Source organism: Strix uralensis, chromosome 20 (genome assembly GCF_047716275.1).
Source record: "Strix uralensis isolate ZFMK-TIS-50842 chromosome 20, bStrUra1, whole genome shotgun sequence".
Classification (NCBI taxonomy): Eukaryota; Metazoa; Chordata; class Aves; order Strigiformes; family Strigidae; genus Strix; species Strix uralensis.
Window position 1 is genome coordinate 13,429,265 of NC_133991.1, and position 25,808 is coordinate 13,455,072.

Below are 25,808 nucleotides of genomic sequence, written 5' to 3' on the forward strand. Positions count from 1 at the left end.
AGCCCCTCGGGACCCAGCTTCCTAGTGAGCTGCAAAACCGTTTTCTCTGAAGCAAAAACGTCAGGGCATTTTTAAAGAGATGTTTTTTTCTTCATAATCCAGAGGCAGCTGCTGAACTTGGAGGTTATTTAGTCACTGCAGAGGTAATACAGATGTTTTAAAGGAAGGACAGAGACTCAGAGGAGCCCAGAAGTGCCGGCGAGGGGAGGGAGGGAGCTCGTGGTCTCTGGTCCAGGCTCCATCGCAGAGCGGCTGCGGCTCCCTCCAGCTGAGCCCGGGCGACTCTGGATGGGGAGCTGGCAGCGCCTCCGGGGACCTCTGCCAGCACCGACCCAACCTCCTCTATTTTCCTGATTTCCAGTCTGAGCCTCTCAAGCTGCAGCTTTCTGGTTTACAGGACATCCTTTGGCACATCTGTGCGGGCACCAGCTTTGGCGGGTGCTGGCCCTGGCAGGGTGTCCCTCAGGAGGACGATGCTCTGGTGGCATCACTGCCAGAGCCGGGGGTTGGCCGGAGCCACCCTGGCCCTGCGGAGCTGGGGGACGAGGTGCGGGGCTGGGGACACGCGCTGTGGAGGGGTTTCTGTAGCCGACAAGGGCGCGGGCAGAGCACTTGCCCCTTGCCAGGATCGGTTTGGTGGGATCCTCTCCTGGGGAGAGTAAAGGCTGAACTGGGGACACACACCACGGCCGGGACCTGGCCCTGCTCCCGGGTCAGGCTGCCCCAGCAACCCGTGGCGCCGTGCCCACACCTCGCCATGCCAACAGCTCACCGTGCCGCACAGCCTGCCATGCTTGCCCAGCTCCTGCCCCTCCTTGGGCAAGCAGAGATCATCACCGTGCTCGGAGCGCTGTCCCTTTGCAAGGGGGACCTACCGGGCGCGGGAGGGGGAGACAGCAGGCACGGGGGAAGGCAGGCAGAGGCCGTTCCCATGCCTCCCTGAGCATCCCTGGCACCCTGCCCCAGCCCGTCCTGGGGCCTTTCATCAGATGGCAGAACATAAGAACTACAGGGCAGCTTCTTCAGGGGCCCCTCGCAGCCACGGTGATGCCCTTGGCCGCAGAGGGTCCCCAGTGCCCCGTCACCCCTGTGTCTGGTGGCTGAGCACCCAGAGCCCCCAGGAGATCCCCGGCCTCCTGGGAGGGTGTTGCCAACCCCACACGGGTTGGGGGGGCAAAGGGGCCCCAGCATTCCCCTCGCAGCCCCGTCTGTGTGAGAGAGGAGGGGGGTCCATGGCATGGGCCCACCTGAGCCTTCGCTGCCCCGCCAGCCCCCCGCCATTTATTATCCTGCCCTCATCCCAGAAATTACAAATGAGCTGCAACAGGGTCCAGAAAAATTGATTAGAGCGCAGGCTCATTTGCCGTATTTGGGTGGAGAAGAAAATATGGCTGAGTGTGTCTGCTTAAAGTGATTCTCTATTTCCAAATATGAGAGAATTGAACATCTTTAAAAATCAATACAAAGCCACTTCAGCATAAACCAAGAGGAGATTAATACTTAACTCGTCTGGAAAAGGGGAAGAGAGACAGTGGAAAATGTCTCCAGAGGGAGAGACTCAATGAAATTCGAAGCTGCCTGTTTAATGCAAGAGGTAAAAGGTTTAAAATTAAAACCCCTCCCCCTCCATTAACTGGAAGCTAATGAGGTGCTGGAGAATTGGTATAATTTGGCATGGAAATGGGTTCTAATTTCTTTCCTTTTTTTTTTTTTTTTTTTTGCTATGCCTGAGAAATTTGTCAGCCTGATGATTTCTGCTTGAAAGGAAGCAGCCAGGTATTTTCTGCAAGAACAAAGAGATCTGTTGGTCCAACAAAAACTTTATTAAAAGGCTTCGCAGTGCATGTTAAGCGCTTTTCCCCGCCGGTGAGGATGACGGTAGCACCCAGATTTAACAGAATTCTGTCCTCTTACCCACTCGTGTTCTCCCACCTACCTCACGCGGTTTGGCATCATCCCGTGTCGTGCTGAGGAGGCAGAAACGCGTTTCGGGGTGTTTTGAGAATGGGTTGGGCTTTTCCTTGTGGGGAAGTGGGGACCTCGACACTCGTCTGCTGGAATTACTGTGCTGGAGAGACCTGCTGCTGCTTCAGCCTTCCCAGGGACCCCTTGAGATCTGTTGAAATACGAAAATACTGATGTTGGATTTAAGTTTAGATCTTGACTCTGAAGAGCTGCGTGTGTGCTGCGTAGGTCAGTATGGATGGTGTGGTGACGGCTGAACTGCTGTCAGGTTCTTCTGGGGTGAATTAACGTGGCATGTTGACAAAAATAACGTTGTGTGTATTTTTATCTGGCTTACAGTGGAATGCATAAAGAGATTACAGTGATGATGGGGGTTTTTTGGTCGAATTTAAGGAATACATCCAATTAGAGATGGTGCTGAAACATTTAGATAGAAAAGCCCAGAGTGAAGGTTATGTTGATCGCCTTAAGCGTGGCGGGCGGGGGGGGGGCAGCAGGCAGGAGGAGGCAGCAGGCAGGAGGAGGCAGCGCGGGCGGCTGCTCCGTGCCAGATGTGGTCTGTGGCCTCTGCGAGCTGTTTGCTCCCGAGCAAACACATTTATTGCGGACTTTGCCAGGAGAGCCCAACGCGCGGTTAATGATTGACCGCCCTGGCCGGGGGTTTGCAGGCAGCTCCTGCTCCGCGGGGCGGGGGGCTTCTCCCCATCTGTCCCCAGGGGCTGCTGCAGGATGGGGGGGTCCCACTTGGGTGGGATGCCCGTGGTGGGGTGGCCATGGCCGTGGCCGGCCCTGCAGCCCGTGGGTGCCCCCCAGCCAGCTGCCTGCTCCCCCCAAAAGCCCCGACGATTCGCCGAACAGCCGCACTGGGGGTCCCGCACCCCGCGGGGTCGTGCTCTCCCGGCTTTAGGGCCAGGCGCGTTAAGGCCCCCCCGGGGAGACGCTGCCCGGGGCTGGAGCTCACGACGCCTGAGGATTCTCACAACTTCGCCCAGGCTGGCTGCGAAGCCGCGGCGCGCCGGCGGGTTTTGGGCAGGTGCCGACGTTTCGGCCCTGCCAGGGCTGGAGTTTCACCTGCGTGTTCTGCTGCAGGTCCCAGCGCGGGCAGCGCTGCCTCCCACTAACCGGGAGCGTGCTCGAGATGCTGGAGCTAGTCCTGTGCCTAATTCCTGTGAAAATTAAACTCGCAGAGGAGGAAGGTGAGATGGGAGGTGAGGGAGGGGGGCAGAGAGACCCGGGTGTTTTATCACCATGGCAACAAAGACTTCTAGGGAAAGGTGCTGAGGTTGTGAAGTAGATCATTTACAGTTTACTTAATAAAAAAAAAAAATGTATATATATATATTTCCTGGAACAAGCTGTGTGCCGGCTCCCCAGTGCCAGAGGCAGGCTGCAGGGCTTGTGCTGGTCCCAGGCCTGGTCCCAGCTCTGCAGGGCGGGGGGATGTTGGTCCCTGGCCCCAGCGCCGCGGGCTTGGCTCAGCTCCGAGCCGTCCCGCACGAGTGAGGCTCGCTAATGGCTGGGAAAGGCAGAAAAAAGACGTTTGCAAGGAAAAAAAAATTCCTTCTCTCTGTTCGGGTTCGAAAGGGGCTGTAATAGAACTTCACCCCTTTAAAGAGCCCGGGTGGGGCGCGGGGGGGGTGCGAGCCGTTTTCCCGAAAACCTGCGCATCGGGGGGGGTTTTCGCGCTTGGTGCGCCGGGTGTCGAGGGGGAAGGGCAGCCTGGGAGGGGGAAAAAGGGGGGAAAGGAGAAGCGGTGGCCGTTCCGCGGGGCGCGCATCCCATCGGGGCGCGCATCCCCGCGCTGCCGCCTGCGCCGAGAGCGGCTCCGCGCAGCCCCGGGAGGCGGTGCGGGCGCGGAGGCGGGCGCGGAGGCGGGCGCGGAGCCGCCCCCCCCCGTCCCCGTGTCCCCCCCCCCCCCTCTCCCCGCAGGTACCGGGGCTGGGCCGGCGGCGGCGGCGATGTCCCGGCCGGGCGGCGGGATGCGGTCCCGGCGGGCGGGGATCCGCGCGGCCGTGGTGCTCATCGGGCTGCTGCACCGCTCCCGCAGGCAGAGCAAGGAGAAAAGGTGACCCGCGAGGGTGGCCCCGGGACCGCCCCCCGCCGCCGCTCGGGAGCCGCGGGGACCGGGGCGGGGGTCGGGGCGAGCCGGCGGCAGCGCTGGGCGAGCGCGGGGAGGGGGCCGGGGTGCGGCGGCAGCGCTGGCCCGGAGCCGGGGGCGAGCGGCGACCAGTTCCCGGGGGGCGTCTGGATATATCTGTGCACTCACACAGCTCTGTGTGTGTGTGTGTGCGGGGGTGCGCTTCAGCCTTCCCAAGTTGGCGTAACCCCCCCGCGTCTCTTCCGCCGCGGGAGCCCGGGAGGGGCCGTTCTGCTCCCGGGGTCGCCGTGTGCGTGGAACTGCTCCAACCCGGCCCCGCCGCTCGGTCCCCGCAGCCGCTGCCCGGGGCTTCATCCCCCACCGGGTATCGCCTCGCGTCGCGCTCTGGGGCACGGGCCCGCTCGCGGCGGTGTCGTTGGCCCCGCGTTGGCCCCGCGCTTACGGGCAGTTGCGGTTGGCTCTTGGAGATTTGCCCCGCTCTGATTTACGCCGCGTGCCCTCGGCCGGGCAGTTCACCCTCCTCCAGGACTCTGCTGCGCCGGCAACTTTGTTGTTAAAAATAGTAAGAAATCGGCGTCCGCACCTCGGCGGTGCGCGGGCTCTGAGCCGGGGTGGCAGCCATGCGGGCGTTGCTGCAGATCGACGTGGGTTGGGTTTGGGTTTTTTTTTTTGTTCCATTTGTGATTTTGTACCCAAACCGTATGAATGAAGAATCGATTATCTGGAATCTTTATTGTAAAGTATCGCCCCTCCCGCCCCCCCTAATCTGTGAGCCTGAAATCAGAGCAAGACGCCAGGGGATGAAGCTTTAGCTCTTCGCCCACCCACCGTTTCAGGTCACAGGTCCGTACCCCATTTTTTGGTGCTGCTGCCGTGGGTGCTTTGTCCTGGAAAGTGGGATTTTGTGATGCTTTTACGACTTAACAGTGGCCTTTGTGTACAGTTCGTGTGTTGCTGTCGTTGCTTTGGGAGATTTTCTTCTCCTTTGCTGGGTTTTAGGTAGATCATCAAAGCTGAGCAGTTGGAAAAAATCAACCCGCAGGTCCTGAATGAAGAGCAGAGGTGGATGCTCACCCAAGCTGAGCCCTGCCACGGCTGTGACCCCCGTCCTGCCCTGCCCCGGACTGAGGCACGGGGGCTGTATTGGGGTGCCCTGGGGGGCTCGGCCATTCCCAGCCCTGCTGTTGCCCCTTGGCTTGGTTGAGCCAAGGGCTGTCCCTGCCCCAGCTCTGCCTGTGGGCTGCGGGCTCCAGCATGTTTTGGAGGACTTGACTGGCTTGGGGGTGGCCGTGCCCCCCCCATGCCCCCCCAGTGCTCCGTGGTCCAGAGCCTCTTCTCCTGCTTTCACATGCTGCGTGTAGAGAGCGTGTGAGTGCTGGGGGGGCTGTGCTGAGGGCCCGAACGCTCCTCAGAACGTTGGCCATCCTGCGCTGGCCTCATGGACACCCTGAGCAAGACTCTTCCCACGGAGCTGTCTTTCCCCTCAGTACCAGATTTCAATGAATGAGCTCAGCATGACACTTGAGGGCTGAGAAAAAAATCTGGCTCTGAACTCCCGCAGAAATCTGGCCAGTCATGTGTGAGTCTGGGGCTTTTTAGATTTTTTTTCCCCACCATCGTGTTGAGCACAAACCCTCTCAGTGTGGTTCTTGCTGCGGGGTTTGCTGAGGACAGCGAGAGTCACACGGAGATCTCAAGGGGAGAACAAGACCCTGAGGAGGTTTTTCCCTGTCTGCTGTGGCCTGAGGAGCCTTCCTGGGAGCGATTGCAAGAATTCAAACAGTGCTTTACGGTGGTTGCTTCGTCTTATGCAAGCTGCCAGGGCCATCAAAGTGACATAATCTGCAGGAAAAGGAAGGGACTGCTAGCGGCATCGTCAAAAGGGACTCTGTTCCTCCACCTGCTCCTATTTTCTTTTTTTTCCTCCTACATTCGGTCTTTGTTCTGTGGTTGCAATTGAATTTTGCTTTACAGGAGCCATATGCGGGCCTGGCAGGATGGGTGGCAGCTGCAGGGTCCCCGGTGGCCCTGTCTCCCTTCCGTGGTCGCGACCCGGCAAAGCGCAGCACAACAACCCCCCCACGCCAGGCTGTCCTGGCAGAGCCGGGGTGACGCTTTGCCTCGCCCCCCCACACCGCCGGCCTGCCCCACGTGCTCGGGCTGGCAGGGAGCAGCTCCTGGCTCCCGTCCCGCTCTGGAAAGTGAGGATTTGGGACCGGATATTTTTATCTAAATTGCTTTTTCCTGAATGTCCCATGTGCAAGCGGGGTGATGCCGTGGGGGCCGTCCTCTCTCCAGCAGGTGGGTGCCTCGGCGTGGGCGCACCCCTCCATTCTCTGGCCAGTCCCTGCTGCAGTTTAGCCGATGGGGAAGAAGGTGCAGACGTCTTCGCTCGCTGCTGTTTGGTTCAGGGCTGCTCGTGTGGTCTGTCTCCTGGAGCCACCGAGGGAAATCTTGGTACTGCTGAAGTCAATTTTGATCCCCGCTCGTTTCGGCGGGACGTTCGCCCGAGCAGCACCCGCGCGTTTTGGACCTCTCCCCTCCCGCTCCACCCCCTGCCCCAGCGCGGGTGCCCAGGCAGGGACAAGCGTCCCCTCGCCCTTCGGCCTCGGTTCTGCCGGTGCTCAGAAACGCTGGTTTCTGGGAGCTGTTCTCTGCAATTTGCAAATTATTGAATCAGCTCTGAAGCGGCTGCCCAAGGCTCGCTGGCTCGTGTTTGTCAGGAATTGGATCAGACGAGCCTTCTGGTCTTTAAAAAGTCAGTGAGTGCCTTGGCTGATTTACCCAAATGCTGCGGGAAATCGCAACGTTCGCTCTGCTCCTGCAAGTGAGATCAGACGACAGAATCTGTAAATGATAAAATTCTCTTTCTGCCATTATTTGCATATCGAGCCTGGCTGTCCTGGCCAGACCGAGCGGGGAGCCCTTGGCCGGCTGGAAGGAGCTGGTGTCTGCAGAGGCGCAGGCAGAGCAGGACGGGGGACGCGCGGCACGGCCGTGACCCGCACGAGCAGCCCAGGCAGCACGGCCCGCACGAGGTGGGACGCTCCCAACTGCTCCCAACGATATTCTCGGTGCAGAGGAGTAATTAAAGCCAAACTCATTGGCAGTTAAATGTCACCTTGCTCTGAGCAGGGCTTTGGTTCCCTCCCGTGCGGGCTGTGTGGCGGGGGGGGCTGCATGTGCACACAGATGCAGGCTGGCAATTTGCAAATACATCATTTATTGCAAGAAATCTGGACCAGAAAATGCTGCGCTTTTGCTTTGCTGACTCTCAGGCTTCGCTGCACGAAGGTAACGCTTCAGGGTAGGGCCATAACAAGGTAAATCAGTTTATCAGGGAAGCTGCTCCGTGGCGGGGGCTCTGCCCGGTGCCTGTTTGAGCCCCAGCAGTGTCGCGGCGCTGGGTGCCTGGGATGGAACCCGGGGCTGGGGCTGTGGCGGGAGCCCTGCAGCGGCGTGTGTCCTCTGCAGACGTCCTCCCCGGGATGAGTGATGATGCAGCGAGATCTGGCCTGCCTGGAGTCCCCGGGATTGGATGGAGAGCTGTTCAAAGTCAGGGTAAGGTGCTTCGTTCAGGCACTCGCTGCAGATTTCCAAGTGTAAAGTCTCAGCAAGGTGCCCTTGTCTCTGTTGCAAAAAAAAAAAAAAAAGTTTTTGGTTATTTTTTTTTTTGCAAGAGCAATACAGAAACACTGTGAAAACTTAAGACTCTGGGCACTGAATATTAAATAAACTAAAAGGGAGCAGCTGGCAAGGTGATGCCCATCAAGGACAAAAAAATGATGAGGCCAAAAATAGAGGCTGTTAATTTACAGGATAATCTTTGCTGCCCTTCTCAAGGATACAGCATCTAGACAGGCAGAACTTGTTGCTGCAAGAGTTTTGCACCTCCTTGGGCCAGGTTTCGTCCGCAGAATTAAGTGCAGGTGTAAAGGTAACCTGCAATGCTCCACGTTTGATTTACACAGCGTAACAAAAGGTGGAGGTAACCACTTAGTGTGAAACACTTTGCCGTGTCAGATAATATGTTGACATCTCCCCTTCCCACGTATGATTTACATGAATGTACCGTCTCAATTTAGAGCCTGTCTGGTAATTCAGACGAACAAAACAAGGAGGTGGGATGCATTAGAAGTTTTTCATTAGGCTTCAGGCTGAGAAAGCCTAAAGGGAGGGAAGCGTGTGCCTGGAGGCAGGGGTTTGGCTGGGAAAGCTCTTGGGGCCCTGGGGGGGCCGGCAGCCCCAGCCCTGTACTGAACGGGACATTCTAATCAGAATTTCCATATGTTGGTGGGGTTTACCAAATTCAGGATATGAATTTGTAGGCGCTTTTGGGATGTGATCGGGGATGCTCTCAGGACAAGAGAAAAACTTCACCTGCCCTCGCTCTGTTGGGAACTCGCCAGTGCCCACACACTCAAAATGGGGGGAAAAATCCCCATTTTCTCCCCCTTCAGGAGAGGTGGGGGGAGCAGCCCTGGCCGGGGGGGCTGGCGTCAGTGGGGTCCCCCCCGAATGCAGCCCCACAGCTGCAGCCCCGGCCCCGGGAGGGGGTCGGACCCGTGCCGGGATGGCAGGGCTGATCTCACGGTCTCTGTTAGGAAACCCTGTGGTTGGGCCTGCATAACTGCATTAAGGTATTTCCTTAATTAGATTTACTAAGTATGTAGGATTCTAATTCCTTCTTTTCCTTCTCTCTTAATTTGCCTAATGAGAAAAATGAAGAAATAAAATTACAGAAACCTGCTTTCTGGAAAGGCCGGTGCCTGGCTGTGTGGCCGTGCAGCTCCAGAGGAGGCTCTCGTCCATCCCGGGCCGTGGCCAGGGTGGGCTCGTGGGAGTCGGGGCCGGGCAAAGCCCCCAGGCACGGGGTGCTGCCTCCGGGGGGCGAGTGCAGCCGTAACCTTTGCTTCCGTTACCGGTGCTGGAGCCGCGTGTCTGCCGTGGTGCTGGGGAGAGGCGCGTGGGGAGTGACCGCAGAGGCCGTTTATTGGAGCTGTGTCGCGCCAAGCCCAGGCTTCAGCTCATCACACTATTTTTGCTGTCCTCCCCTGCCCCGTCCTCACCCCACTCCCTAATTGCCCTCGTGCGGTGTCTGCAGTCGGGCTGCTCAGGCAGGAGCTGCGTTTTCTTCTTGCGCTGCGCTGTCCTGGTGCAGGACTTGGTGGAAGAGCCGCGAGCGTTTGGGGACGTGCCGCGGGGGGTCCCGGTCCCCGCGGGGCGAGGGCGGCCGTCCTGCTGCGCAGCGGAGGCAGCGATGCTCGAACGCTGCGGGCCACCGGCATCCCCCGGCTGGCCGAAACCCCCCGAGGGGGCTGAACGTCCCCGGGGCCGGTTCCCGGGGCCCTGCTGTGGGCGTCCCCCAGCCCTGGCGTCAGCGCCTGGGACCTTTGCTGCGGTTCGGGCTCCACTTGTAGCTCTGGCACCAGGCAGGGACGGGGTCACGGCCAGGAGCACCCGGTGGTGCTGGGTCTGTCCCCAGGGGAGATCCCGGGGGCTGCTTCTCCCTGTGAGCGCGCTGGCGCAGGGGCTGAGATGTGCTCATCTTCCTCATGATTCATGTGTCATCCCGTGAGGGTAATCTGTTTGGGAACAGGGCTGCCGGCCCTTGACCCTGGAGCTGACGGCAGACTGAATCATCGGAGCCTGTGGCTGCCGTTTAACGTAACGTATTTCCAGTGCACGGAGGGTAATTACAAGCGGTGGCTGGTGAATGGGTTTGTTTTGCTCTCCCCGGAATTGCAGGAGCAGTTCCAGCAGTTTGGCCCCAAAGAAGCAATCAGCATGTGACAGAGGAACACGTTGTTAAGTTGTCTGAGTGATTTTATAATACTTAGAATATGATGCTATGGCAACCTGCTACAAATCCCAGATCAAATAGAATTATTTGTGTGCATCCCTGTAACTTTAATCTTTGCAAAGTCTGATACATTTTATGCCTTTGAGGCCACTGTGCAGATTAGTGCAATCAGGCAGAGCTCAGGGTTCAAAGCAAGGAGAGCAAAGGATGAGTGGTTTTCTCCAGATCAGGCTGCGCTTTAGTGTCCTAGAAAGTCAAAGAGCAAACAGGAAAAATCTGTCATCTTCGGCATTTTTTCAGCAGCGGAGTCATGGTGAGTTTGTGGAGAGGAGAAGGGGAAGGAGCTTGGTAAACAATATGGATGGGCAGGACGTGAATTCTGCTGTTGCCCATACTCTGTCCCACGTGGTTTTAATTCAGATCTTGCACTGAAAAACTGGAAGATGCTAAGAGGTTAGATGAGGTGTAATAATGGAAGGCAAATTTGACCTGCTCTGATTTAAAAGAAAGAAAAAAGACGTATGTTGGTTTAACATAATGTAAAATGTCAGTCCTTGGCCTGGGTTGACATTTGGACGCAAGCCTCTGGGAGTTTCCCCCAGTGACTCCGGCTGTGGCTGTGGGGGGCGCAGGGACGGGTGCTGCTGGTCCCGCTTTGCCTTCGCCCCTCGCAGCTGCGGGACAGCTTTCCCCTCCATTGCATTGCAGCCCGGAGGTCCCGGAATCCACCTTCCCCCTGCCTGTGGCTGCCTGCGCCTCAGGAGGAGCCCGGCAGCACCCTCCAAGGCCAGGAGAAATAAATCCTGGTGGCCAGGTCCCTCTGCCCGCATGCCTGTGCTGCCCCGGGCTCTGGGAAGTGCAATCAGCAATTATTACAAGAACCAGAGGGTTTGGCCTGCAGGTCCCAGGGGTCTGTGAGCTGGGTTCCCCATGTGCCGATCCCCTGCGCCCCGCCTGGGCTGGGCTTACACCTCTGGTACAGATTTATGGACTTGAACTCCAGCCCTGAATTTCCCCTGATGTCCAGCTGATGTTCCCCTGGCTACAACCGGAGTCCATTAATTCTCGTTCCTGGGTCATTGACTAATGAGCACTATTGATCCTCGTCCTGCTCGTCCCTTCCATCCCTCGGTCACCGGCGCTGCCGCTCCCCACGTCTCTCGTCTCCGTCCATGCGATACGTTACGGGCACAGGCTGGTGGCTGGCAGCCCCCCCAGCCAGACCCCACCGTGCCAGCCGCAGGGACATGGCTCCAGGCACTACTGGCTCTGGCTGCGTCCTGGCCGAGGAGGGCAGTGAGTGGGGGGCAGGACCCGGGGCGGTGGGGCTGGCGTGGGGGCAGGCGGTGTGGGGGGCCGGGTGTGCACCCTCTGGCAGGAGCTGCCTGTTTCGGGGAGGGCCCCGGTGGGCATCGGTGCCATCCTGGGGCGGGCTGCCATGGGAACCAAACCTCATTACTGCAAGATAAACAGTTGGACATTTTGGCCCGGTTTCTGCAGGACTAACCTGGCAGGGACGAGAGGAAACTAAATTAAATCTCAGATTTTCTGACTCCCAGAGTAGCATCTGGCGGTACCGCTGCGAGTGGAGGCTTGGTCGTCTGCCTGGGAAGCCGTTGGTGTGAAAGGGACAGGGTGGTTTGTGCAGATCATCAGTGGAGGGCTGAGGTTGTGCCTTTCTGGGGTTTAGGGGGTTTTTTGGGGGGGCTTTTGTGGCAGGTCTGTGGCCTGGGGGCTGCTCCCCCTTCCCTGGGGTCTCACATCCTCATGATGCCTCTTGTTGCCTCCAGATTCAGTGCCTGGGCCGGGTGACCTGCTAGCAGAGGGGCCCCCGCCCCTGCCAGGCCCGCGCCGGGGTGTCCCTGGGCCTTGTGCTGGTGTCACCGAACCCGAACCCTCCTCCGCCGTCCACGGCACCCCGGCTGCGGGCTCAGATCCTGCCCAGGCGGGGAGGGTGCCAGATGGAGGGAGCCCGTGGGGATGGGTTGTCATGGAAACCCAGCCCTGCTGTCCCCGCTCCGGCACCTTCCGCACCCCAGCCCCGCAGCCGGGCTCCGGGGATGGAGTCGGGGCGCTGCGGGGGCAGCGAGGGGTCCGAGCCTGCCCTGGGCACGGGGCTCTTCAGATGGCCGTTATCACCTCTGATGCTGTCCGTTTGGCTTTTGCTCAGACCCGAGATGCTGTTTTCCAGGCAGCCCGCATGCCCGCGGCTTTGCCGAAGAAGATAAGCCCTTATCTCCCGCCTGGCGCTCTTGCTGGGGGCGCGGGGCAAGCTGACACACGCCTGCCTTTGGTTTTTCAGGAAACAGGAGCTGCTGAACAGCACGGATGCGACTGTCCCGGAGCGGCCGCTGTCCCCCCCCCTCACCGCCCCGCCGACCATGAAGGTGAGTGTGCGGGCGATGTCGCGCCGGGCCGTGGGCGCCCGGTCCGGCCGAGGCGCCGGTTTTGGAAACCGGAGCTGGTGAGGAGCAGCACTTCCAACGCAGCGGCTGTACGGATTTGGGCTGTTCCCGAGGCAGCAGCAGTAGGTGGTTTCTGGAGTTCAGCCTGCAGCGTGTTCAGGCGCCGTCAGCGGCAGCGGGGCGTGCGTGCCGGCGGGCCCCATCCGGCGCTGCCGCTCACGTTATGCAATCACGGGCGGCGGTGCCAAGCGGGGCGCAGAATCCCGGTGCTGTTTTCCTTCTAATAACCCTCGCTGGGCGCCAGCGCGAGGCAGACGCCGTGTCCCCGGAAGGCTGGCACTGCCGCTCGCTCCTGCCAGCACCGCTGGGGCGCTGCCTTTGGCCATGGCGGAGGCAGCAGGTCGCGGGACACGGTGCTTCCCCTCTGCTCTGCCATGCCAGGCCGCCTCCGCAGCGCTCTGCCCTTCCTGCAGTTTTCCCAAACCCAACGGGAGAAGGTCACGAGCAACCTGGTCAGACCTGGAAGCTAGTCCTGCTTGAGCCGGGCTTAACTGGGCACCTCCACAGCTCCCAACTCGTGGTGATCTCACTCAGTCTCAAGCGAGCGGGGAGCGTGCAGCCCCGGGCTGAGCCAGGCGATGCAGAGAGCCGGGGTGGTGCGCTGGGGCAAAGCTTCAGAGAGAATTCAGCAGGAAAAGTCAATCTGAGATGTGGAAATGAATGGGAAAATAGGATAAAATGCAACATGGGTTCACCAAAAGTAGCTTCTGTCAGAGTAACTGCAGACATTTCTGCGATACCGGGGTTTCCAGACAAAGGCAGTTGTAGCTCTTCTTCCCGGGTTGCAGCAGAGAGCTCAATATGCTGCCACCCTGCAATTACTCATTAAGCTGGAGGAGATGAGATGGATGTGAGGATTACGAGGTGGCTGAGAACCTGGTTAAATGGTTGTTAAGAGCAAGTGGGCTTGGAAACAGCATACTGAGTTGGAGGAGTTTATTAGTGGAGCTTCTGATGATTTGGCTTATTTAAGGTTTTGTGTGTGACCGGGGTGCACAAAGCGGGCGGGAGCCGTCACCGTTCACTGGTGACACGAGCTGTGGCACCTTGTCGGGCTGCAGAGGAGGAGGGGGGGTCCTGGGGGGCTCTTGAAGCCTGGAGTGAGAGGAGGGAGTGGGGATGCACCTCTGGGGAGAGCCCACTGGCAGCGGGGCCTTGTCCTGGGGGCATGGTGGGAAACGGGGGAGAGGGTCGATCCCGCCTGCGGGCACCCCGGGGAGATGCCGTGCGGGAGGTGCCGCAGGTGGGACTTTCTGTGACCGTGAGCGCTGCAGCCCCACAGTGTCCCTGGGGCTCGTCCTGCCGCCGCGCTCCCTCCTGCCTTCCCAGGCTTTGCAGCAGCACCTGTGTCCTGAGAGGTTCTGCCTTTGCCCTCGTTATGGTTTAAGTGGAAATTCTGCCTTTTAATGAGCTCGTGAGCCGAGCAGGCTGAGCCTGCCTGTGCGGGTGCGGAGGTGGCCCCTGGCGCCGGGGTCTGCGCCCTGCCCAGGCGCTGCTGCGGGAGGGGTTCTGGGGGGTGAGACCCCCGTCACACTGCAGGCGGGGGGGTGCGGCTGCTCCCCGGCTGGAGCCGGGGCGGTGTGGGGCAGCAGGAGGTCGGGCTCTTCAATGGTGTTTAAACCGCAGTTCAATGCTTCCCTCGGCTCGGGAAACTTGGCATGGAAACCTGTGGAGAGCCTGGCGTGGAAGAAATGTGTGGGTGCTCCTCCAGACGCTTCAGGTAGTGTAAGCGCCCCAGAAGCAGCTTTTTCATCTTGAAATGGCCGTCTCTTCTGCCATCGCGAGCCGCACGGGCCCGTCTCGCTGCGGATGCTGTGGCTGGGGGAGAGGCCAGTCGGGCTTTGGCTGAGGACACACTGGGGTACCGATCTCCATGGGCAAGGCCAGAGGCTGCCTGTTTCACTACGGGTTCTTTGTTTTTATAATCATGTAATTAAAGCAATTAAAAGGTGATTACTGACTGGTTCTGCTTTACAGCAGGATTAAAGGGCTCCAGAATCTTTTGCAGATGGCACAGGTTGTCCTTTTGGAAAGGTGAGGCTGAGCTGGGAGCCCACGGTATGTGGTCCCTCCCTTCATCCCTCAGTCCCAGGTGCCAGACAAATAAATCCCTCAGATCCTCAGGCCAGGGGCTCTCTGGGGGCCACTGGTTTGGTTGGTGTGTCTGCTTGTTTGGAGCTTCCTGTGCCCCTGCTGCTGCTTTGGTCTCGGCTGCCGACGGTTCTTGAAGGCAGGGGCTGGTATGTATTTGCTGACATTTAAGAGATGGAACTGGAGGTGCCTGGGAGAGGAGATGTCAGGGATTAAGGAGCCGTCAGCTTGATGAAGGGAAACCCAGGGTGACTTTGTGGATGGGAGGCAGAGACCTGGTTCTTCTGGAGACGTGGGCTCAGTCCCCTGACGGTGGTGGTTAGCGCCGGGCGTAGCCGAGCCTGCAATGCGACGCCGCACAGCACGAGGGCATAGAGTCGATATCCTCAGTGCTCATCCTGCTCTGTCCTGCTCTTGGTAGACTTTAAGGTGCTTCCCAGAGATCTGTGCAGGACCGAGTGTCACAGGGAGGGACGGGGGTAGTGTGGGCATTGGGAGCAGGGACAGGAGCAAGCCCCCGGCAGCTGAGCCTGCCCGTGCTCCGTCACAGGAGTTCTGGCCAAAGTGGTTGTGTCCTGCCTCCTCCCCGGGTTGGGAAGGCCCCGTTGGTGCTGGTGCCTGCTCTGCCGCTCCTGGCTCTGGAGGTTGGGTTGTCCTGAGCTGACTCTGAGAGGATTTATGGTTGGGATTTGTTCAGCTCCTTCGGAAGGGCTGTGGCATTTTTACGCACACAGATTTCCAAGCCGGAGAGGTCAGATTTTCTGCCTCCTGCCCAGCACTTGGTTCCCACTGCAGCTCTCCCAGGCGAGTGCCCTCCTGAGGGCCACAGCACATCCCGGTGCAGTGCATCTCCTCACAGAGCCATGCATCCCACCGAGGGGCCGTGCATCCCACCGCGGGGCCGTGCATCCCACCGCGGGGCCGTGCATCCCCTCGTGGGGCTGTGCATCCCACCGAGGGGCCATGCATCCCCCTGTGGGGCCATGCATCCCACCGAGGGGCCATGCATCCCACCGAGGGACCATGCATCCCCCCGTGGGGCCGTGCATCCCCCCGTGGGGCCGTGCATCCCCTCGTGGGGCTGTGCATCCCACCGAGGGGCTGTGCATCCCCCCGTGGGGCCGTGCATCCCGGCAGGCAGCTGCCCATCCCCTGCAAACCCTCACCCGCTTCCTGCCCAACCTGTTTGGGGCTCTTGGCTTCACAGGGGAGCCACCCTTTGAAATAACAAAGCAGCAGTCCTGCCGTGCCTCCGGCTTGGAGAAACATTAACGAAGGGAGGTGTCGGGGCTGGGGAGGGATGGCCGGGCTGGCAGTCGGCCGCTCACGCTGGGTGCCCACGAGGAAGTCCGGTGGCGGCAGCAGCCATGGCTGCGTGGCCGATGCAGGGCGGGGGTGACGCCGGGAAGGTGATGGATTTCTTACAGGACCTGCTGGTGAGTGCTGACCGACCCGCAGGGGGAGCGCCGGGGAGGGTGCTGGGCTGAGCTCTGCCCCGCTGCTCCCTCCTTGACGGCTCCCGCCTGGCTCAGGGTTTTCTTTCGGGGTGTCGTTCTCTGCAGAAAGCTCCCAAGCAGGGACCCACTGGCTGGGCTGCAGCTCCTGCTCTGAGCGCTCCTCGTCTGCAGGCACCCCTGAACTCACCCCGGGGTGCTGGGGTGGTTGAACAGACGCTGTTCAGACCCAGTGTCTTCCCTGGTGCTGTTGGAGAGGAATCATTTCTGAGCTGAAGCACGGAGACGTGGCTGTCCGTCCCCTCTCACGCTGCCGGCGTTGCGTGCTCAGCGGCGAGGGGTGAGGACACGTGAACAGGGAAGGAATAGCCACTGAACCATTTCGGGTCAAATATTTTGCATTTCTGAGGTTGTCAGGACAAGCTGCTGGGCAGGCTTGTCCCGCCAAAGGTGGCGGGGGAACGGCTGTCGCGCTGGTGTTGCCTCTGGTTGGGTTCAAGAAGCAGATGGAGGTTTGGTTTGGAGCAGAGTCTCGGTGACCTGAGCAGGGTGAGCAGGGTGAGCGTAACCTTTCTGCCGCAGGTGACATTGTGTCCTGCCGGGCTTCACAAAGGTGTAATTGTCTCCACTTTAATTACCAAAATATTTGTGGCCCGGTAAAGTTGGCTTTAAGCATGCATAAATCCCTGCAGGGTGCAGACTGCTGTCTGCTTTGTTAAACACAGGTACGTGTTTTCTGCTGGAACTTGCTCTGGCAGGTGGATCCGGTGCTGCTGTGGTTTGGTTCTCGGGTTTGGCTGCTGGCAGAGTGGGGCCTGGAAACATTTTAATTGACTCAAAGCACGTTTGTCCATCGCAGAGACCTGAAGATAAACCAGAATCTAAACCAAGCTCAAAATAAGGAAAAGCCTTTTTAAAGTGCTTCCAGCTTTGGGCTCTTCTGAGCCCGGGGTTCGTTTTTCCTCCCAGAGGTGCAGTAGATAAAACCGGGGCATAGTCTAAGGCTGTAAACACGTCCAGGGCTGCGGCCGAGCCACCGCGGCACCCGCCTGTGCTGGCAGTGTCTGTCCCCCATCCCAGCTGGTGTCACCGAGGGCACTTGCTAGACTGCTCATGCTGTAAAACTAACCTGTGCTCACCACACTTATTAAAAGAAAATCTCTCGGAGGTTTTCCTTTGGTCTTCACCTGATTTTCATTTCTTCATCTCCTCCTCTGTTTTTTTCTCTCTTTTTTGTCTTTTGAGAAATTGAGTCTATTCTAAGAGCTCACTAAATATCACCCCCCACCATGCCTTTCTCCTTGCTACTGTGACCCTTTCTGCCCCAAATCTCACATCTCTTTTCTGCAAACTGTTTTCTGATAGCTGGCAGTACTGGAGCTGCTGATCCCGCTTTCTGCTCTCCCTCCTGGACTGGCAGCATCTGCCATGGCCCCGGCCTCTCGCGAGCCCCTCGGCTGTGGCTGGAGCGTGGCTGGTGGCTGGGAGCAAACAGGGGTTAGAGGAGATGTGGGGGAGGATGGGGGAGAGGAGGGACGGGGCTGCTGCGTCATGTCTCCAGAAAAGCCACTTACTAGTTTACTGGGAGTGCCCTGACATTTACAGCCGTAGTTTGACCAGATAATTTATTTGTGTGCGCTTGAGAGCAGGAAAAGCAGGATGAGGGACCAGAGTCATCCAGCTGCCGTTCAGCAGGTGCTGTGCTGAGGGGTGACCCCACGGGTGCCCAGGGAATCAGGAGGCCAGCGCTTGCTTGTGGAGCACCAGTTTCCCCAGGGCTGTGCATGCTGGTGGGGCCGTGCCTGTGCCAGCCAGACCCATATCTGTCCCAACATCATGGCAGGGCCGAGTGGGAAAGGTGGCTGGTGCCTGCCCAGCACCAGAGCAGCTCAGCGGGGTGCTGGCTACGGCCAGGACCAGGGCCCCTTTGGGCAGCGCAGGTAGGTCAGGGCAGGGACGGGGTTTCTGGCAGCCTCCCCTCACCCCGGCGCAAGCGCAGCCGGGCAGGACAGACGTGGCTTTGGCACCTCTCCTGAAGAGGTGGTGGTGGGCTCTTCCTGGCCTGGGTTTGGTTCTTGTCCCCGAGCCCAAGTGTTGCCAAAGACACAGGAGCCACGTGCTCCACGTGCCCCGTGTGTGCTGCAGCGCCTTGGGGTGCTCAGGGGCTGCGCAGCCCCTGCAGCCATTGGCCTGCAGCGGCGTGGCCGGCATTTCCACAGCCGCTGAAACGCAGAGCCCGGGGCTCACGCCTTGCAAGGTAAGGCTCACGGGGAGGGCTGCTGTAGCTGTCTCATTTGCCAGAGTATTTATTTGCTTTTTTGGATCCATGAGTCTGGGCCTGTTTCATTTCAAAAGGCAAGTTTTTTGCGGCTGGTTTGTGCGCACAGGTCCCTGTGGGGCCAGGGCACCCACACCCCATCCCTCTGCCCGTGGTGGGACCGGCTCTGCCCCACGTCCCCGTGTCCTCACAAACCCCACACCTGCAGCCGTCGGGGTTTTCTCCCCGCCTGACCCCCGAGATCCAGCGCCCGCTGTGCAGAAGCGAGCAGCCCATCATGGAGTGGCGGGCACCGGCACTGCTGCGGTTAGAAGAAGAAATGGCAAAGGAACCATTATCAAACCGTACGCAGACCGGGCTGGGAAGTTGTCAGGGCTGTGTGTTACTGGCCATGGTGAGCTGCAGTGCGAAGCCTGAGATCTGAGCCGGGCTGGACAGAAGCAGGACAAGCACCACAGCGTCACTCAGGCTTTTTTGGAAATGAAACGCCAAGCAGGAGGTGTTAGGGAGGTGGGGAGCTGCTGCCGCTCGCTGCTCCATGTGCTGCCCACGGCTGCGGCAGGGACACTTGGTGTGGGATGGCCACTGGCCCAGCGGGGCTGGACGGGGTGTCTTGGGGGCACACGCCATTGGTTACAGGTACAGTCTCTTCTTTCCATTCCTGTTGAGTGCCCATGTCACATCCCGCTCAGATGAGGGAGACAAGACGGATCTAAGTCACTTGTCTCCCTCATCTGAGCAGGACGTGACAGCCCAGTACAGGGTGGGGGGTCCGGTGTCCCTGCCTTGATGTGGCTTGGGCTGGCTTGCCTCGTGTTTGCTTAATTGAACAGGAGATTTCCTTCTTTTCTTTTTCAGTCTGCAGAATTCTTTGAAATGCTGGAAAAAATGCAGGTGAGTGGCAGTGTTTTGTGTTTGGTGCTGTGCCGGCACCTGGGAAATGATCGTTCCTGCCTCACATTTAGACATTTTCAGTGCGGCGTCGCTGTGTCCCAGGTCTTGTCCCACCACATCCCTGTCACCCATTTTCGCTGTGTTACAGCAGGGTCTATCCTGGCACCCCGGCAGCTCTGCCCGGCTCGTCCCAGGCAGAAGCTCCCTCCTTTCATGCCACTCATGTCAGAGTGATTCCCATGTAGCGCAATACCCTTGTGGTTTTGTCTGTGTTGTTGAAAACATCTTAATTATTTGATCTATTCGTTTTGTTCCAATCAGGCACCAAAACTTGAAGAACAGAGGACTGGAAGCCAAAAACATAAGGTTGGTTGAATTTTGTTTTTGCATGGATCTCTTCAATTGTTCCCCGCTTATCTCAGAGCTTTAATGTGTATAGTCAAAGACAGTCACTCAAAGGACTGAAAAGGATTTAAATGTTATCTAAAAACAAGGCACTGATTGAATTGCAAAGATGAGAGACTGGTGCCTGTAAATCCCTAATCCAGCTTTTATGTCCAAACCCGCGGGTTCCCGTGGCAAACTGTGTAAGACGGTTGGGTTCTGCCGCCGAGCCGAGAAGCTCACGGCGACATGGGAGACCCCGCTGGTGCAGGACCCACCCTGCTGCAGCGCTTCCCTGCGGGCGGGGAGGGGTCCCCAGGCCAGGTCCCCAGGCAGTCTGGTGGCACTGCTCTCCATTACTGCCCGGCGCTCTCTCCAGGGCGTTATTAATTAATCCCTGGTAGTGGAGGGACCGGTGCAGCGGGCGGCTGGAAGCGCTCCCCAGGCTGGATGTGCAAGGCTGTGGTCCTGAGGGACGGCTGGCAGGGGACAAACAGTCATACATGGTGTTCTCATTCCTTTTTCCAGGAAGACTACATCCCGTACCCCAGCATCGATGAGGTGGGTGCCCTCAGCCACCCTGAACGCCTTCAGGCGAATGCCTTCCCAGAGCTGCCGATAACAGGGGAATTGGTGGAGTTCAGCTTCCGAGAGGGGCTGCACAAAGCACATTCCCCCTCCCCGCTGTTGCGGCTCCTGCTTTTCCTTGGTAGCACCTTCCCCCTTCTAGGAGAGACTGGGGAGGTTTCAGAGAGGGGCTGGATTTGCCCCCTGTGGTGCTGGGGCTGCTGCGGGAGGGGGCAGCGGGGAGGGCAGGACACGGGGCGATGGGCCCCTGCACCCCACATCTGCACCCCGCTCCTGCCCAACCCTCACGGGTGCGTCTCTGCAGATCCTGGAGAAGGGCAGCCCGTACCCGCTGATCATCCTGCCCCAGTTCGGGGGATACTGGATCGAAGACCCGGAAAACCTGGGCACGCCCACCTCGTCCGACAGCAGCGTCTGCGAGGAGGAGGAGGAGAACCTCAGCCCCAGCACCTACGGCTACAAGCTGGAGTGCAAAGGGGAGGCCAGAGCCTACAGGAAGCATTTCTTGGGGAAGGTGGGTGTCCCTGCCACAGGGGACGAGCGGTCGGCTGAAAATTGCACACACAGCCCACCAAGAAAAAAAAAGAAATTCTAAAATTGTGGAAAAAATGGGCAAATATTGCACCTTCTGTTGTGAAAGGAGAGGAGGGGACTGGCAGGTGACCAGCCGTGGCCACGCACGTGGCCTTTGCCCCGGCCTTGGGGTGGGCACACTGGCTCTGAGCCTGCTCCGTCTGCGGGGACCTGGGGCGCGGGGGACCCGCTGCGGGAGCTGCCCACCCTCCTGCTCACAGTCCTGTAATCCTCCTTCTCCCTCTGTGCCGAGCTGAGAGCGGAGTGCCTAAATCCACGGGCAGAGGGATTAAAGCCCTGGTCGCTGCGAGTGGGGGTGCGAGAGTGCATCTCCGAGGGTGGCAGGGTGGCAGGCGAGTCCTCTGCCCTCGGCCGGGGTGCGGGGCAGCGTCCTTGCCATCAGCAAGCTGCCTCCCCCACCGCTAACCCGCTGCTTTCTATTTTTAGGATCATTTAAATTTTTATTGTACAGCCAGCAGCCTTGGAAATCTGATCCTTTCTATTAAGTGTGAGGAGGCAGATGGCACGGAATATTTAAGGATTATACTCAGGTATGGAAAAAAAAGCAGCTTTGTTTAGCAAAATATTTTCTCTTTGGGAGTCCCTTGTTTTGTTTCTGCAGTAAATGCTGGAGCTGGGCTGGCAGCACCGCTGGCTGTCGCACACGTAGGGGCTCAGGGTGGGACGGGAACCAGCAGCATCATCCTTTTACTGTTTCTGCGCTGGAACTGCCTCACCCCAGTAATGAACACGAGACTTTGATCTGTTGCTAAACCCGCTGAAACTGAGTGTAAACCTCTCGGTGACACGGGATAATACCAGTCACATCTATCGCCATCCCTCTGTAAGCTGACAGGACCCAGCGCGTCTCAACTGTTGTGTCATTTCCCTCCAAACTATGAATATTTTAAGAGCTGCAGAGATGAGAAGAAAAATTGAGCCTTTGCTTGCTAACCAGGCCCAACAAATTCTGCAGAACGCTGTTTCCCAACAGCCGGCGGAGCATCGCTGCGTGCACGCCACAGGGCTGGCGAGCGGGGGGGCTGCCCGGTGTCTCTGCCTTGGACACTCCCTGATGTCTGCTCGTCTCTTTTTCTTTCCTAGGTCCAAAGTGAAGACGTTGCATGAAAGGATCCCCCTGGCAGGATTTAGCAAGCTCCCCAGTATCCCCCAGATTGCAAAGGTAAAATGCCAGGCTGGGCTGGGACACCTGCAGTGAAGCCTGCGCCGCTGCGCCTGGTGCCTTGGGCAGCCTTGGGTGGTGTTGGGCAGCATTGGGTGACATTGGGTGGTGTTGGGTAACAGTGCTCTTGGGTCCAGGGGTGCTTGGCAGGTCTGTTGGTTTCCCGCAGACCCCAGGCAGGTCACTGGTTGATATCTGGGGGAAGAGGTGAGGAAGCGACAGCACCTTTGACCCATGGAGAAACCTTGGTGCATCCTCGGTCGGGTACCAGCCAGGCCACAGGGCATCCCAATGAGAGGATGTGGAGCGGGGAGCTCCTGCAGTTGGAGGCTGGATTTGGCTCCTTTATAAGACATTTGGAGCCCTGATGTGGGGTTTTGGCAGGACAGGGGTGTCTGCTCCACACACCCAGGGACCTGGCACTGACTGCTCTTTCCCCTTGCCCACAGGCCTTCTGTGATGATGCCTCTGGGCTGAAGTTTAACCCGGTTCTGTACCCCAAGGTGAGGTAACTTACCCCACGTCGGTCGCGTCTTGGGCAGGGAAGGTCAGGTAGGGTTAATTCTCCCCTTTTCTCCAAGATCCAGTGGCTACTTTGGTACAGAGCATGGATATTTGTACTGCATCTTTCTAGCTCTCTACCTGTGTGCCTGGCTGCAGAAGGGATGTGAGCAGCGCAGCGGCGCTGGGCTGTGGGTTACCCAGCGGCTGTCCGATGGCATGCGCGTGCCACCGTCTCGTTATGTCAACTGGCCCCCAAGGATTGATGGCACTTTGGTATTACCTGCCCTTGGATCATGGGGAAGGACAGAAGGGCGACTGTCTGTGGGGTGTAAAACCAACTGGGATCTTGGTTTGATGCCTTAAGGTTTGCTCGAAACCCGGTGAGACAGGTTGAGCCTGTGCTCGAGAGGCCCTGTGGGAAGAGATGCAGAGGAGGGAGGGTCACTGCGGGGACGGAGTGTTTTATCCGGGTGGCAGTCCCCGCTGGTGACGTGCCCAGACTGACTCGTTGGCCACTCCGGGATCGCTTCTCCTCGTGCGCACTCCTGTGCTGCCATAGAGACCCGCTCCCGGGAAGCTGCAAAAAAAAAATCCATCATTTTCAAGTACTTTTTATGAGGCAGGCACAGCAGTAAGTTATAAGGCAGTTTCACCACCCTCTGATGCAGCCAAGGCCAAACCAATTTCGTTCATCCGTTGTCGTTATTGGTGTTGCAATCAAACCCCTGTCTGGAAGTTGGAGAGCAGCCGATGCCCAGCTGGGGAAGAAAAGTGTCTCTGACTCAGTCCCTGCAGAACGGGGCTGGGACTGGGGAGCTGGGGCGCCACGGGAACTGCTGGTACTTGCACCCAAAGGGCCCCACACTTCCCTCAGGAAACCTGGGAGAAGTCAGGGCTCCCCACAGTCCCCGCCACACCCGGGCACTGGGGCTGCAGCGCCCGCCCACCCAAAACGCATGGGTGGACTGTCAGCAGCGGAGGCTGCAGGGACACTTGATAACCAACACCAGGGCCACTGGTGAAAACTTCTGACCTAATTATATGGAAATTTGGCTTCTGCCCCCCTTCCGCTCCCCCGGGCACTGCCTGGCCGTTGCGTACCCCGCTGCAGCTCCGGGGGGCTCTGCCCCGCCTCCCGCCACGGGGAGCCACGAGTTTGCTCTTTGGGACGTCGCGTTTTGAACTGCCACATGAATTAATTCGTATTCTGCTTTACTGCAGGCGTCCCAGATGATAGTGTCGTATGATGAACATGAGGTCAACAACACGTTCAAGTTCGGTGTGATCTATCAGAAGTTCAGGCAGGTGAGTAACCCCTGTGCCGTTCTCGGGGAGCACTTCCCCGCTTGTCTGGGTTTCACAAGTGCAAACCCGGCCCCGCAGTTAATTCGGTCACATACAACACGTTGTGTTACTGGGTGTCCTCGCTAATAATTCATTTCTTACTGCTCGGATGTTTCCCTGACTCATTAAAAAATGATGTGACTGTAAAAATTCAGTATGGAAGTCAGCCCACAAGCTGCTGTAGGGAAAAGTGGATGTGAAAATGGATTTTAGCAGGCATGATATTTTAATCAGATGCATGTTTAGACAGAGAAACAGTTGCATTTGTCTTGGAGGACTGTGGGCTAGGAAGCCATGCGTTTGCTGAGAACGCTGTCATTAGCCGAGGGACTCTGGATGGGGAGTGAAGAGGCAGCTGAGTCTTATAACTCACCAAAGATTATTCTGACAGGCGCTCTAGTTATCTTTACGTATTGCATTTTATTTTGGATTAACTCATGCAAGACCATAATTAAGGTCTCATTGTTCTGAAATGTGGCGTGCAAGGGACAATTAAGACTTGGACTTTCCCAGGGAGGATTCATTTCTGTTTTGAGAGCAGGGTGACATGTAGAAGGGGCATTTTGAAGGGACCTTTCACATTAGTGGTGTCCGTGGTCGTCGTGTCCATACCACCCGCAGAGCGACCTGAGGACGTGGGGCCGTCCCGGCACATGGTGGCCGCTGGGGATGGTGGCTTTGGTCACGCTCGGCTCAGGCAGCACAGGGGCCTCTGTGGCTCCACCAGACCAACGCCGCGGTGGCAGAGCCATGGCCAGACCCTCCTCCTGCCCCGGAGCCGGTGTCAGCGGGTGCCGCACAGCCTGGGCGGGCAGGGACAGGCGGGGCCGGGGCTCTCAGAAGATGCATCCGGTGTTTTGCAGACCCAAGAGGAGGAGTTGTTCGGCAATAATGAAGAGAGCACTGCCTTCAAGAACTTCTTAAGTTTTCTGGGAGACACCATCACACTCCAGGACTTCAAAGGGTAAGTTAAATAAAAAGAATGATTTTACAAATACATTTAACGAGAGACCATGTCATATGTAAAAATATCTAGCATGCGAGAACAGAAGTCATCTCACTCATGAGCGGGATGTACAGAGCAGAAGCAAATATAGCTTTGGCTTGTTTTTCAAAGCTGGGGGAGTTTTCCGAAAAAAAAATTGGAGCTGCCAAGAGAGAAAAACTTCCTTTCCTGCAGTTTTGAGGTTGTGAGAAAATCTGACTATATTGAGCCATAGACGAAAGGAACTTTGTATGGAAACGCACCCTGTCCGGTGTTGTGGGCTCAGCCGCGGCGTGAGGGTGTCCAGGGTGGTCGCCGCAGCGGCAGTGGTGCGGGCAGAGCCCCCCGGTGCCGGTGAGGGCTGTGGGCAGGCAGGTGCAGGCAGCCCACGGTGCCAGAGCTCAGCACCGCTGGCCCCGCGGCCGGTGCCCATGGCTGGGGTCAGCCCCGGCTGCCGGCACCGCTCTGCCGCACCCCCTGAATTTCAGACCGGTGACGCCGATGCTGGTTACAATACGTGACGCACAGTTTGTTCTTTCCCATTTGCTTGCTACTCGATAAAGATAAATGAGCTAGTTTGTTCTGCCACCCTGTCCCCTGACAGCCGCCGGCGGTCTCTGCTAAGCTTTCAATTAATATTTCTTCGTTTCCCCCCACCTTTCCCTTCATCTCCAGTTTTCGAGGAGGTCTGGATGTCAGCCACGGGCAGACGGGAGCGGAGTCTGTGTACACGGTGTTCAGGGACAGGGAGATAATGTTTCACGTCTCTACAAAGCTGCCTTTTACCGAAGGAGACACACAACAAGTAAGAGATGAGCCTCCTCACACAGAGGCATCTGAGCCAGGATGCGCTGGCGCTGCCCTGCCCAGCGCCGGCAGCGCCGAGCCCCGGTGCCGCAGCATCCCCGGCACCCCCCGAGCGGGTGTTTGCTCCCGAGGGAGTGGAGCCGCCCACCCGTACTGAGCGAGTGTTCTCCCGTTCCGCTTAGCTCCAGAGGAAGAGGCACATTGGCAATGACATCGTGGCAGTTATCTTCCAGGAGGAGAACACGCCGTTTGTCCCAGACATGATCGCCTCCAACTTCCTGCACGCCTACATTGTGGTGCAGGTGGAAAACCCCGAGGCAGATAACACGGCGTACAAGGTGAGGGCAGTCGCGACTTGCAGGTGCCGATTTTTGCTTCGGCAGCTCAGGCCG

At 58.4% G+C, this 25,808-nt stretch overlaps 1 protein-coding gene across 9 annotated transcripts in view; it reads left to right on the forward strand.

Annotated features, from left to right (window-relative positions):
• Positions 1–25,808, forward strand: part of RAP1GAP2 (RAP1 GTPase activating protein 2) — a 73,710-nt gene that overhangs the window by 34,085 nt on the left and 13,817 nt on the right. For 5 of the 9 annotated variants that reach the window (XM_074890536.1, XM_074890537.1, XM_074890542.1 and 2 more), the window contains 12 exons: positions 12,169–12,253; positions 19,013–19,048; positions 19,370–19,414; positions 19,961–19,993; positions 20,325–20,534; positions 21,041–21,144; positions 21,698–21,776; positions 22,226–22,279; positions 23,502–23,585; positions 24,488–24,588; positions 25,285–25,414; positions 25,599–25,754. In XM_074890536.1, coding sequence (XP_074746637.1) covers positions 12,169–12,253; positions 19,013–19,048; positions 19,370–19,414; positions 19,961–19,993; positions 20,325–20,534; positions 21,041–21,144; positions 21,698–21,776; positions 22,226–22,279; positions 23,502–23,585; positions 24,488–24,588; positions 25,285–25,414; positions 25,599–25,754 — 1,117 coding nt within the window. Of the gene's footprint in view, positions 1–12,168; positions 12,254–12,273; positions 15,859–17,398; positions 18,794–19,012; positions 19,049–19,369; positions 19,415–19,960; positions 19,994–20,324; positions 20,535–21,040; positions 21,145–21,697; positions 21,777–22,225; positions 22,280–23,501; positions 23,586–24,487; positions 24,589–25,284; positions 25,415–25,598; positions 25,755–25,808 lie in introns of those variants that run through there. The other 4 variants (XM_074890543.1, XM_074890545.1, XM_074890541.1 and 1 more) reach the window with 3 other exon arrangements.